Source organism: Mytilus galloprovincialis, chromosome 13, assembly GCF_965363235.1.
Source record: "Mytilus galloprovincialis chromosome 13, xbMytGall1.hap1.1, whole genome shotgun sequence".
Lineage (NCBI taxonomy): Eukaryota > Metazoa > Mollusca > Bivalvia > Mytilida > Mytilidae > Mytilus > Mytilus galloprovincialis.
Genome location: NC_134850.1, coordinates 67,693,007 through 67,706,620, shown reverse-complemented (window position 1 = coordinate 67,706,620; position 13,614 = coordinate 67,693,007). Strand labels below are relative to the sequence as shown.

Sequence of the window (13,614 nt, the reverse complement as noted above, 5' to 3'; positions counted from 1 at the left end):
CTGATTATATGCTAATATAATAATGTCATACCCATATTTTTGTCCTGAATTCAAAGATTTTCCTTAAATTATTAAAAAATAAAATAATATCAAATGGCTTCTGATGAAGACACATGTAAGTATGGTGTCTTATGAAACTAAATGTCAAAAGCCAAACTTATGCTATATGATAAGTAAATAAAAAGAAACTAATGTAAAACAACATTTACCTGAAATACATTTTAACTTTATCCAAAACTCTCTTTCTTTGTGTTCAACAATTAATTTAACATTTATAATGTATCTTCCCATATAATACTTTTCCAAATTTAAATTTTTATTGACAAACTGTCATATGTAAACAAATATACCTGTACACTTTAAACATAATTAGCTTTAGTGATCACAACTTTCAAAACTTTTAGCTATTTTTAATTCTAGCAAAAAAAAATAACAATTATTCACAAACTGATTTTGTTGACATGAACCATCATACATAAGCTTTTTAGCTGGAATCAATTCAAAAAATAACAAAACTCTTCTTTGATTTAGACCTTTTTTTTCAAGGATTAGTTTCTGGTTTCATATTTAAAAAAAAGTGATTTGTTTTTCATTGATATTCCACCACCACATCATTTCATAAACTTAATTTTTACTTAATCACTCTTGTTTGATGCCTGTTATATATCTTACATGCAAAATGCAATTTATTGTTAACATAAAAAACATGCATTTATAATAAGCCAACATGTTAATATATTTAGTTTATATATCTAGCAATGCAAGTTAACACAAAGTTCTATGTTTGTTATAAAGTGTCTGCTCATTCAATTATATTTTTGATTCAACATTTTTTTATTTTTATTGCATTAATTTTTTTTCTTCTTTATATTTTTCAGGGGGATCAAAATAACATTTTCAATATTCAATGAACAAACTACACAACAAACATATACAAACAACCTTACCCTTTCCTTTCTCTTTCTTCCCTAAATTCACAGGATAAATTGACTTACAATATTTCAATTTTGGTTTCTCTGACTGGTGTTTATACAATTAAAATGTCCAATTTTGTAAGATACCGAAACGAAATGTGTTAGGTAAAAACCTAATTCATGACATTTATCTTCAAATTTTGTCCTAATTTTGTTTTATATTTCTTAAATAAATTATGTCTCTAGCATCATATTGAGATGATTAAAAAACAATTTGCATGTTTCTATGCAGTTGTCACATCAAACCCAAAATGTCCTTCATTTGTTGAAACATAAGTATATATGTATACAGGAACATAGAAAAACCAAACATCATTTCCAAACACTAAATAGATATGTACTACACATGCTAATCTGATGAATAAATGTCATTCACCAAATGATTATGCATCTACTCAATGAAGCAATTGGATCAAAATAGGACTTTGCACCTCCTAGTTGAATTATAAATTTACATCTTGTTTCGATGAGTGTTTCTTATCAAATGTTTTATGTGTTATGCTGAAGATGATTAACTTGGCAATTAAAAAAAATTGATATTAAAATCCCGACTTTCTCTCACTTTTAGCTAGAAAACTGTCAGGATCGGCGGCCTTGTTTGCACATTATTTTGAAAGACACAGAAAAAAAATCATTTATTCTGAAATGAATAAATTTAATAACATCACATTTCATAGGGTTTTGATTTCCAAAAATTTTGACACCAGGAATATAATCGGTATATGTTCTCTATTTATTATTTTGTTTCAACACTGACCACTGACTTCTCAACAAGGTTGCAAGTGAGCTCCCTTGATGGTTATAAGTTATCTCCTTTATTCATAATATATTTTCTAACCTAGTAAGCAGAGTATCTTTAACTAAATATCTACAGGCAGAATTAGGCTTACTTTTTTGATATTTAAGCAATAAAGTGTTCTGATCCTAATTACAGAATGTTGACTATTAAAATTTCCTAAAGAAATCAAGTTTTTGTTTAGAAATTCAATAAATAAGAATTTGTATTAAATATTTTTTTCATGTCTTATACGAAACGAAAGTATCATATTCTGTATCTATTTTAGAATTTATTTTCATTAAAACTTATAATAAAAAATCATTTTTGTTAAATTGCTATATTTTTTAAAAAGCATATTGCTGGAAAAGCTATAAATGAAAGTTAAACCTTAACTTAAGTACTATCTTTATTCTATATTTAGTCAAATATTTTATCTCTTAACAAAGAATAATTAATATAATATGTTCTGATTCCACACTATAAAGAAATGCAGTAACTAACGAACAAATGGAAACCAATGATAACCCATGAAATAACTAACTAACCAATGAGTTGACCTCATGAAAATGAAATTCCATGCAAAGTTATAAAATATACATGGGAAAAACAAACAAACTTTACCCTGGCATAAATCTGTATAAAAATACATTTCAAAGTTATTTTTATTTACTGATTACTGTTAGAGTGTTCTTGAATTCTGGTCTTATTTCTAATTCTAAATATAAACCTTAAAATTTAAAATCTTTTGATAGAACATCAACTTTAACTGTTTGACTGCTGTAATTGTTTTTTGCCTAAAAGCAAAGTCAACCGCAGTCAAATTTAGCACATGTTTTTGATTTTTTTTTCATGATCTTCAATTTGTAATTGACTTTGCCTTCAAATTGCTTCGATTTAAGCATATATTAATAGAAACGTACTTGACTCTCCCCGATGGTGGCTTCTTGCCACTGTCTGGACTGGGTAGTGCTTCACTTCCATCGTCACTCCTCACTGACGGCATGGAACCTTGTAAAAAGTGTGGGGCTCCCATAGGTACATGTAGGGACTGGGCATCCTGTTGTAAATATAAAGAATTTGCGCATGAACAATTCTATTATAATCATGGATTTTATGAATTTTTTGTGAATAATGAAATAGCAATATTATATTATTCAAATCATTTATCACATATATAATATCCAACACAGAATAAATTGTATCATATAGGCAATCACACTTTAAAAAGTTCTGAGAATCAAACAGCAACAAAATAGCAGGCTTGTGCAACAATCAATCGTTGTTAGTACATTTCTTAAATTAAAGCCAAGTCAGGACTGCTTTCAATTGTAGCCACTATATAAATTTTGACTTCTAAAGTTATAGCTAGCCTAGTGCTTAATAGATCAAAAAGGCCAATAATATTCATTGTATCTAGAGACTCTTAAGTATCGTCAGATAGGTTATTACTTATGATGTCATTATGATGAGATAGCTCTATGTAATAAATAGTTCAACATGGAGAGATATCTAGGAGATGGCGTCTAGGTCTAAATAAAATAATATGTGTGCTTCCTATTACATCTTTGAAAAAAATAGGGAAGGTAGCTGGTAAAGAAGTTTTTTTTATTTTACAATTTTTTTCACATTGAGTCTATGGGGGAGAAATTCTGACTTGAACAATGCTTATTGAAAAATGACCAAAAAACATTAAGGTAGGATATTTCTAGGCTTAAAATATAGGGTAGTTAAGGAAATAGCAAACTAACATATTTTTTTATTTGGCCCTATGGTATTAAATGAAATTAGATTCATCTATACTGAATACTAACCATAGAACATTTCCAGTAGAAGTTAATAGATCCACCAGCATGTTTGCCGGCATCAGCGTCCTGCATCTTAGTATCAGGTAGTTTATATGTCAGATCATCGTTAGGATTAGGGACAGCTCCACCCATCAATGATATACTTATGTTCTCCTGGTTAGGATGTAGGAATGGGTTCCAGGCACACCAACGTAGTGCTACAATACGGGAATTCCCTCTACTGAGGCTACTATACATCTGAAGTAAACAATGGAAAGGTAAAGGTCAGTATCCATTCAAACGAAATGTGTAACTTTCTGTTTATTCGTTAACATGTTTAAGATCAACTGATCTACATGTATAAACTTTTTTTGCAAAGTGTGTTATCTTAACGGAAACATTTTAACTTTACAATTTCTGAGCTTAGACTTGTTGGTAAGGTATATTTTTCATATTTTCTTCACCCTAATTCTGATCTCTCTTTGAAGTAGCATTAGGTAATGAGAACTTTTTGCAAAGTAATATTAATTGCCAAAATTAGTGGTTGCATTAATGTTATTAATTCTTTAGGAAATTTGGTGGCAGAGCTTTTAAAGTTTCTGTTAAATTGTTTAACAATCATTTCAGACTTTTTCAGCAATTTCTTGATAAATTTGATTGACACCTGTTTATTGATGGCGTTTGTCCTACATTACCTTTTATTCATAGCTGTTGATGAATAAAACTTAAGGAGGTAGATCTAGGTTAAGGGAAATAACTTATAGAATCTCTTGTAAGTTTGTGTCAACAATTCCATAAATTCATAATCTTCTAGGTTACATAGATTATTTCTAATCTGTTTCTGGTAAATGTTTAAAATAAATTGATGGAACTTGGCTTTTACAGATGTATCACTGATTTAAAGAGTTATCTCCCTTAAATGGGAAGTTAATTTGTAACTATCTTACCTTTCTTTCCTCCTGAGAGATAGGTTCACCAATAACATACTCCAATGTAAACACCAGTGATAACATAGGATCCTCCAATAACTCAGATATCTCTAATCTGTTCTTCAACACAAGCATTGTACCCTGACCATGCTGACTGCAAAGGAAATTATCGTTATGAATAAAACTATATAATTGTACACAATTATTACAGTGCATCACCAGTGTAAGATACACTACTACACAGTAAACAAGTTTTGTTCGTATTTATTGGGAACCATAAATTTTCTGCCCTAAATTTTGTCTTCTGACATAATAAATATAAAAGACTATTTCTATTTTAATAAACAGCTGTGCCATGAGCGCATGATATGCCCGCTGTCTTGTGTGTGAATATTATGCAATAGTCATAAATAATTTCTGACATATTGTGCGACATGTGAAAAACCCCCTTTTTTATATAAAAAACTCAATAACTGTAAAATAAAATTTTGAATCATCATCAAAAAATATACAGATCTTAAGATTAATATGACTAAGAAGCGTGTAAGGATTGAAGCAATAACAATAAATTGTTTTTGAGATACAGTGCGACATATGACCCCCCCTTTTTTTTACAAACAACTCAATATCTCTAAAATAAAATTTTGTATCAAAACCAAAGAGTATAAAGATCTTTAGATTAATATAACTAAGAAGTGTGTGAAGTTTTAAGCAATAATTATAAATCGTTTTTGAGATACGGCGCGACATGTGAAAAAAACAGCATCCCTGTTTTAGTTACAAAGTCATGTAACTCAAAAAGTTTTAATCTTATTTTCACCAAAAAGTATACAGATCGTTTGACCATCATAAGAAACAATTGTGTAAAGTTTCATGAAACTTGGATAAGTCATTCTCAAGTTACGGTGCGACATGTTTACCCCGGACAGACAGATGGACATTTTTGTATACCATACCCCGGCGAGAAGAAATTCATGACTTCATGAACTATCATGAATGGTTCGTGAATGTTCATGAATGGTACATGAAAATTCATAAATAATTCATAAATGAAGGTTCATGAATTTAATTCATGAACTGTTCATTAAAAGTATTTTATGAATGTTCATGAAGTTTTGATGAATCACTAGCTGCTCATAAAAAATCATGAAATGTTCATTAAAAGTATTTATGAATGTTCATGAAGTTTTGATGAATCACTAGATGTTCATAAAAATTCATGAAATGTTCATTAAAAGTATTTTATGAATGTTCATGAAGTTTTGATGAATCACTAGCTGCTCATAAAAATTCATGAAATGTTCATTAAAAGTATTTTATGAATGTTCATGAAGTTTTGATGAATCAGTAGCTGCTCATAAAAATTCATGAAATGTTCATTAAAAGTATTTTATGAATGTTCATGAAGTTTTGATGAATCACGAGCTGATCATTGAAATTCTTGAAATGTTCATCTGTCATATGCATGTGTTATGAATAATAGATGATTTAGTAACTGGTAACACTGCGTGTGGGACTGTCACTGCTGTTACTGGTTTGCTGCAAGAAGGTTTTTTTTACTCTTCCTTTCCCTAAACTGCTAAAGATGTAAATTCTGATTTTCTCCAAGTTCACATATGTGCCTTTCTATTAATTGTCGTCCGGCATATAAATAACTTAGAAAAATATCAGATCAATGATAGATAGGCCCAACGACAGACGTTTCTCAACGTATGTACAATGTAAACAAACCTTGACCTCGTGGTTTTAATCGTACTGAACAGTTCGGCCCTAAAAATACCTTCCAAGTGAGTCCACTTGTTTATTCACATGCATCATGTGCCGTTTAAACTAAAGATTTTTATTTTATTATACTTAATAAAACTGCATATTAATAAATATTTGTTTGCGACACCCTTGATTTATTTTCATACTTCCGTTACGGCACAGATCAACTTCTGGCCGATATTATCTGGGGCGAGATTGTCACAGTCTCAACGTCAGCATAAGTGCACTCTTGGGTAATACGTCACCAAAATGGAGATTACGCTGATGGAAACACGGAAAAGACATTTCCAGTCAGAAAGATTTCAGATAAGTGCATTACAAATTTAATTTAACATGACAGACATGTGTATATTATTATAAAATATAATTTGTTGAGGAAATATAATTTTTTTATGGTTTCTTTGAGCAAAGCAACATCAGAAAGTCTGAAAGCATATTTGAAAATTTATTTTTAATTATATAAACAAAATGAATAATTGTTTCCACATATGATTATTGGTAGTTACCTAAAATTTATAGTTTTTGAATTGTTTGAATTGTTCTTTTGTGAAAATAATAAGTAGCCAGTTTTTATAATCTTCAGGGGATAAAAAGGGGGAGGGTTTTGAAATGAATTTGATTCATTAACAGCTTCAGATGTAGTGTATAAACAGGCAACAACATTTCAATTGAATTTTATTGCTTTAAAACATCTAGAACAATTGATTCTTTGTGGATTTTTTTTATACTTTTAGGGGATTGAATGATTAAATATCAAAATGGAGCTGCCAGTTTTGATAGTAAAACAGATTCCGTGGAGATTTTAGTTACATTTATTCAGCGATTCTACTTGGAAGAACAGAGACAACAAAATATTACAGAAAGAAGCAGAAACTTTACATGTATCCTTTTATATTATTATATCTGACGCATAGTTACTTTAGTTTTAATATTGGGTGGGTACAGGTGCAGATCCAGCCATTTTAAAAAAGGTGTGGGGTTCAAACTATGTACTATAAACCCTTTCATATGCATTGATCTTGCTAAAAAAGGGTGGGTTCCAATCCCCCCCAGAATCCTCTCCTTGACAGTAAAACCCCTGTGAGATGATAATGAATAATTCATGAATATGCATGAACATTTCATGAACTGTTCATGAACAGATTTCATGAACAGTTCATCATATCTTCATGAACATTTGATGAGCAATTCATGAACTGAAAATCGACAGTAATGTTCATGAACAATTCATGAACAAGAAAGGTTCATGAACATTTAAATGTTCATGAACAACAATGATCATGAACCCTTTCTTGTTCATGAATTGTTCATGAACATTAAAGTTCATGAACATTACTGTCGATTTTCAGTTCATGAATTGCTCATCAAATGTTCATGAAGATATGATGAACTGTTCATGAAATCTGTTCATGAACAGTTCATGAAATGTTCATGCATATTCATGAATTATTCATTATCATCTCACAGGGGTGATACGTCCCGTCAAAATTTTGACGGGCGTATAAAAAACATGTAAACTTGGGTTGATAGGAAATACAAAATATTTTTCTGAGGGCTTTTGCATATATTACTTTTCCTTTGAATGAAATTATTGTATGTTGATAAGGATATGAGAAAACTGATGTTTCCATTCTTTAGTTGTCAGATATATGATCTCTGAAATTTATTTAAAGATGCATCAATCTCTTTCTGGCGGTCTTTATGTTGAAAATAAATAGATGTGGTAGGACTGCCAATATGACAACAAGAACACTTACTGATATAAATATCCTACTATATATGTGCTGTAGTTTTTTTTGTCAGAACATATATATTTTTCAATTCTAATGAATTTTTCAGAAGTTTTAAAAACATATTTTTTTTATGCAAATGAAATCAAACATTTATTCAAGTGAATTGATTTATGAAATTCATGGCTTGAAATTGATCTAAAAATCTACCCTACCTAACGGCCCCATTCAATGATCTGACGGATGTTGACATGTATTTCTGACTTCTTCTCATGCTAGGACTAGCCTGTGGTTTCATTACTTTGTTCCCCTCACTCCAGACATCTAAGTGATATAACTCTGGTTTGGACAAATAACACCAACCATTGTGCACCCCAATCTGTAAAATAATAACATAGATGAGATTTCAGATCTTATATCAAGTTTTCCAGACCAATATATTTTTGGAGTTGTGTTAGTTTTGTTTAACTTGCATGACTTGAGAAGTTTGCAGTTTAATAATACTGTGAAACATTAGTTACACCTGCAAGGTTTAAATGTTTACAAGTTAAGGCACAATTCTACATTTTTAAAATCCATAATTTTATTGAAATTGGGAAGTTTGTTTACATTTTTTTAATACATCTCACATTTTTGGCTGTCCTTTGCTGTCTTTATTGCATTTTTTTGGGTGTATATTTTGATTGTCAGACATTTTCAACATGAAATGTACTTTTTGGGGTTGGGAATGAAATTGAAACAATGATGGTACTTAACACATTGAAAACCATTGTGAATTAATACTTGATGTGCAATCCAGCCAAAATTACAAAAACATAAGGTTTTCAATACTGTAAATTCAGAAATTATTGTGAGGTTTTCATTTATGCTATAATTATGCAACAGAATCAGATTCATACTACAGTGATTTGACTGTAAGTGTTGCCATCCGACTATTGCATCTCATTCAATATTCTGACCGAATTGCAATTTGTTTTATAAAACCAAACTGCTCAACTGGTCAGAAATTTGAACAAACAAGTCAAGTCTTCAAAGTGCAAGGTGATAAAATAAAATATACTTACAATCCTATAAGACTTTAACTCCACTTTGATGTTGATGTGACAAAATCAGTCTAACAGTTTGAATAGATATATTATAGTCATTACCATGCAAGAGGTGAAATGTAATTTTGAATTGCTATAAAAATGTCCAAACTAAGCTTTCATATAGTTTTTCTTTTGAAAAGTCTTCTATATTCATAATAATCAGACATCATTTGAATTAAAATATTATATATTCCGTAAAATATGTGTGAAATAACAATACTTTATTGATAAGTTTCCATGGGGAGATAACCTAAAACATTATTCTTTTGAACACTCACTTTTTGAAAGAAAAAATGATTATCTCCCCATGGAAACTTCCTACAAATATATTGTAATTTCATACATATTTTACTGAATATGAAATGTTTTAATTCACATAATGTCTAATTCTTGTGAATATAAAAGACATTTTGATAGAAAAACTATATGAAAGCTTAGTTTGGACATTTTTATAGCAATTAAGATGAAAATGACTATAAAATATCTCTACAAACTGATAAACTAAATTTTCACATCAGTAGTAACGTGGAATTAAAGTCTCTTAGGATTGTAATTATGTCTTTATTTTATCACCTTGCACTTTCACGACTTGACTGTGATTTTCTACAGCAGTTTATTCAAATTTCTGACCAGTTGAACAGTTTGGTTTTATAAAACAAATTGCAATTTGGTCAAATTTTTGAATGAGTTGTAATAGTCGGATAGCAACACTAACAGTCAAGTCACTGTATTAATAATAATTTCTGAATTTACAGTATTTTCTTACAAAAATATTTAAGACAATATATAAAAAAAATTGCAGCTGTTTATTTCTAAATAAATTTTGTTCCAATTTTCTACATTTCAAGTTGAACTTGATATTTGATGTCACAAATTGTTATTTGTCTTCATATCTCTTGAGGAGCAAAACAAAGTATTACCAAGAGTCTCCTTTCTACAATGGAAACATTAGTTCCTGTTTGACGATTTTCTCTGTGTCTTCGATCTTCACTGAGAAGGGCACATAACTCATCCTCAAACTTCTCAACAGATGGTGGGAGATGTATGTTCAATGCTTCAATAGTACATAGAACCTGTTTGTGTAGTTTGGCTTTCTTCAATCTGTCCTTCCCTGTTAATATACATAGGTATAGTGAGGGATTTGTTCATATTTTGAAAAGAAATTATTGTATTGGATTCATTATTGTGATTTTGTCATTTTAGACTAAGACTTGATTTTTATTTTTGTGATATTGAGTAAAATCCTGTTAAATTTATATTTAATATCATATTTCAAATGCTAGTGAAAATCACCCTGTTGTATTTTTCATAATTATAAAAACATTGCAATAACTTTTGAATTTACAGTTCATGTACATGTAGTATATTTATCTTTGAATACTTGTTTAAATGTATATCCTTCAAAATCTTCAAAGGTTAGAATACAATGTTAAAAGTAACAAACAGATAGAGTACCAGTCAACATGAAAGATAATAAACCTCCTGTATTGTATAAACCTACCTGGAGTGTTGCCATCCTGAAGTCCAGGTATTATATCATTGTTACCCACAATAACGTTCTCAGGCATAACAGTCATGGCATACAACATAGCTTTGTGTGTGGCTATTGTACAGTGTAAAAAACAATCTGGTATTTGCTTCAACAAATTGTTTTCTGAAAAATATAATATATATATCAAATAAAAATTTCAGTTGGTCTTTCAAACTTGTTTTATGGCAAAGATAATCAAAGATTTTTTTCATACAACTAGAAGTGTTAGTATAACACAAATGTCCTTTGTTTGTAGACTTATTGGTAAAAGTTCATCTCTATGTATGAATTGAAAGGCGAGGTGATCAAAACAAATAAAATGCAAACATTTATGAACAAAAATTGTTAAGGGTTCCTACTTTTGCTGCTAATCTGAGACTCAACAAAAATGAGGAAAACAATCAATAAAAATATTCCTCTCAATACCACCTTTTGATTGTAGGAAGCTACTATCAAGTTTAGTAAAAATCCAGGATAGTTTATAATTATGAATCTAATAAATGTTTTAAAAACTTTAACTGCAGAATGTATGTATTAAATGTTTACTGGAAGACAAACTAAGTCCATTTATAAGTTTGGTAGAAATCCAGGATAGTTTAAGAAAGTTATCAGTTTAAAAACTTTAACGACATAGTGAATGTAATGTTTCCTGGCAGAAAACTAAGTCCATTTATAAGTAAAATACAGGGAAAAAAAATGGAATTTTATTTTTACAAAATTTACTTCTGGATAATATCTGATAATCAGGAAAAGCTTCTGTCAAAGTTTGGTATAAATCCAGGATAGTTTAAGAAATTTATTAGAATTTAAAAAACTTTCACCACAGATTGAATATTTGTGGACGCAGCGGCCGCCGCCAACGCCTCTGGAATTCAGGATCGCTATGTCTCGCTTTTTTGACTAAAGTCGAAGTCTTAACAAAAATGAGTTAATAATTACAGAAAAGTAGGGTCAAATACAGAAATCTAAAAAAGTCATTATGCTGTAAAAAAGTTGCTCAACCAAAATGAACAATGTAAGACCCAGCTACTTTAAATAGGGGCATACAAATAAAGAATTCTAGGCGGATTTAAGTTTGACAACTAATCACCTACAACCAAAGTACAAAACATGTTTTTTTTCTTCTCCCTATTACTGTGATGTTCTGTGGGATTATTATCAGCTTGTAAACATGTACCATGAAGTACAGAATAGAGAATACATTTTATCTATTGATTTAGTAAATATTACCTTCTAATGGTTCCTCCATAAAATATAAAGCTCTTGGTGAACCATAGTACATCTGAATCCTATAAAATAAAAATATAAAATTCATGAAATCAAATCTTCTGGAAATTATATACGACTGCATGCTTCTATCTAGGAATGGAGGTCTACAGTCTGCACAGTTAGCCACTAGTCCGATGCCCAAGACCAGTAAAATTTCCTTTGGACTAGTAAGTTTTTTGCAGAATTTTATTTGGATGAATAAGAAAATTGTCAGAATATATGTCTTCAGACTAGTAGTTGAAAAAGTTTTTGGTGCAGACTGGGTCTATAGGTCTTGGTAGGCTTCTGTTGACATTCACTACACTATGCTACTTTCATTCATATCAATTCAAATTTTCTAAATCAGTTTTTTTTTAAATACCTATGAATTATCATTTTAATCAATATATGAAATATAGTTATTATAATTAATGGGTGTAATCTTAGTGAATTATTTTTGCAATTTGATTTTTTTTTACTTGTGGTTCTTTATTCTACATTCATTGAAATTACAAATGAAGAAAATCTGCTTTGAGAAAGTGATATAGATACAAAATTATTAAAAATTTATAGACAATGCAAAAATGATGCTATTGATATAAGTGATATTGGATATAACACAAAAAAAAAATCCACTCGATAATAATAGTTTATACATGTTATAAGAACTTTCAATAGCAATGCATATGATATGTTGGAAGATCAGTTTTGTTATGTTCTTAACAAACATTTATCGTCTCACGTTGCAATTAAGTGCTAAGGGAAGATAACTCCTACAAAAATAGACAATCAGTATTAATTTCTAAACCCATTTCAGTCAATATTTAGTTAGAGCTCATGAAGCAAAATTTTCATTCAAATCTAAAATGAAATGAAATTAAAAGAGAGTTTTTTAAAAATTAATATCAAACAGAAATAAGCAAGCCAGCGACAGATCCATAATTGGGGGCCCACTGACTGCCTTAGAGGGGGCCCACTCCAGTCATGCTTCAGTGATTCCCTATATAATCAACCAAATTTCCCCCACAATATGGGTGAGGGGGGGGGGCTGTCACCCCTCTTAATCTGTCTCTGCAAGCTAGGATTTCCTTGTCTTTAAATACCTGACCAGTTTTCATTTTTTATAAACTAATTTATTCTAGTGAAGTAGACCCTTTAGTGTTAAAAAAATGTCAAAAATCTTTCATCAGATTTACTTCGAATTAGGCTAAAATTAACCTTTACTAGTACATGTAGTACTCACTGTACTGGATCTTCTCCTTTTATTAAATGTTACTCTTTTTTTTTACATCAAAGTAAAAGCGTGCCATTTAATGTTAAAGTTTAAAAAAAAACCTTTATTTTAATAGTTTTAAAACTATCTTTTAAAGGAAAATAAATTACTTTTTTATTACTTTCAAATTTCAATGCATTTTCAACATCAAATAATCTAATAATGTACTTCACTCTACAAGAAACATAAATCAGTAAAAAAAACACTTTTGGTTTCGAAAGACTGATTTTATAACTTTTTTACTAATGAGAAAACTAATTTCATTTTAATATAGATATCCTCTTAGGATTCATTTCTAATGGAACTCACTCTATAGTTAATTATAAATAAAACACAATTTTAACAGTACATATCAATAATCTATAACTTCCATCCACTTGATGAAATATTTATCATTAGTTGTCCTTTGAGACAAACAAGTAAAAATTATAATCAAAATTCTCTTTTAAATCACAAGCAAATCTCAATCAATATTTTGTATCATGATTTTTTTTTTAAATTTCATTTCTTTT

At 29.6% G+C, this 13,614-nt stretch overlaps 1 protein-coding gene across 7 annotated transcripts in view; it reads right to left on the bottom strand.

The window, feature by feature from the left end:
- Nucleotides 1-13,614, bottom strand: part of LOC143056263 (nephrocystin-4-like) — a 56,303-nt gene that overhangs the window by 17,624 nt on the left and 25,065 nt on the right. For 5 of the 7 annotated variants that reach the window (XM_076229352.1, XM_076229351.1, XM_076229357.1 and 2 more), the window contains exons 4-11: nt 11,812-11,870; nt 10,552-10,704; nt 9,971-10,161; nt 8,178-8,341; nt 4,484-4,619; nt 3,564-3,794; nt 2,673-2,809; nt 948-968 (exon numbers count right to left, since the gene is read on the bottom strand). In XM_076229352.1, the coding sequence (XP_076085467.1) occupies nt 948-968; nt 2,673-2,809; nt 3,564-3,794; nt 4,484-4,619; nt 8,178-8,341; nt 9,971-10,161; nt 10,552-10,704; nt 11,812-11,870 (1,092 nt within the window). The remainder of the gene's footprint in view (nt 1-947; nt 969-2,672; nt 2,810-3,563; nt 3,795-4,483; nt 4,620-8,177; nt 8,342-9,970; nt 10,162-10,551; nt 10,705-11,811; nt 11,871-13,614) is intronic. The other 2 variants (XM_076229353.1, XM_076229356.1) reach the window with 1 other exon arrangement.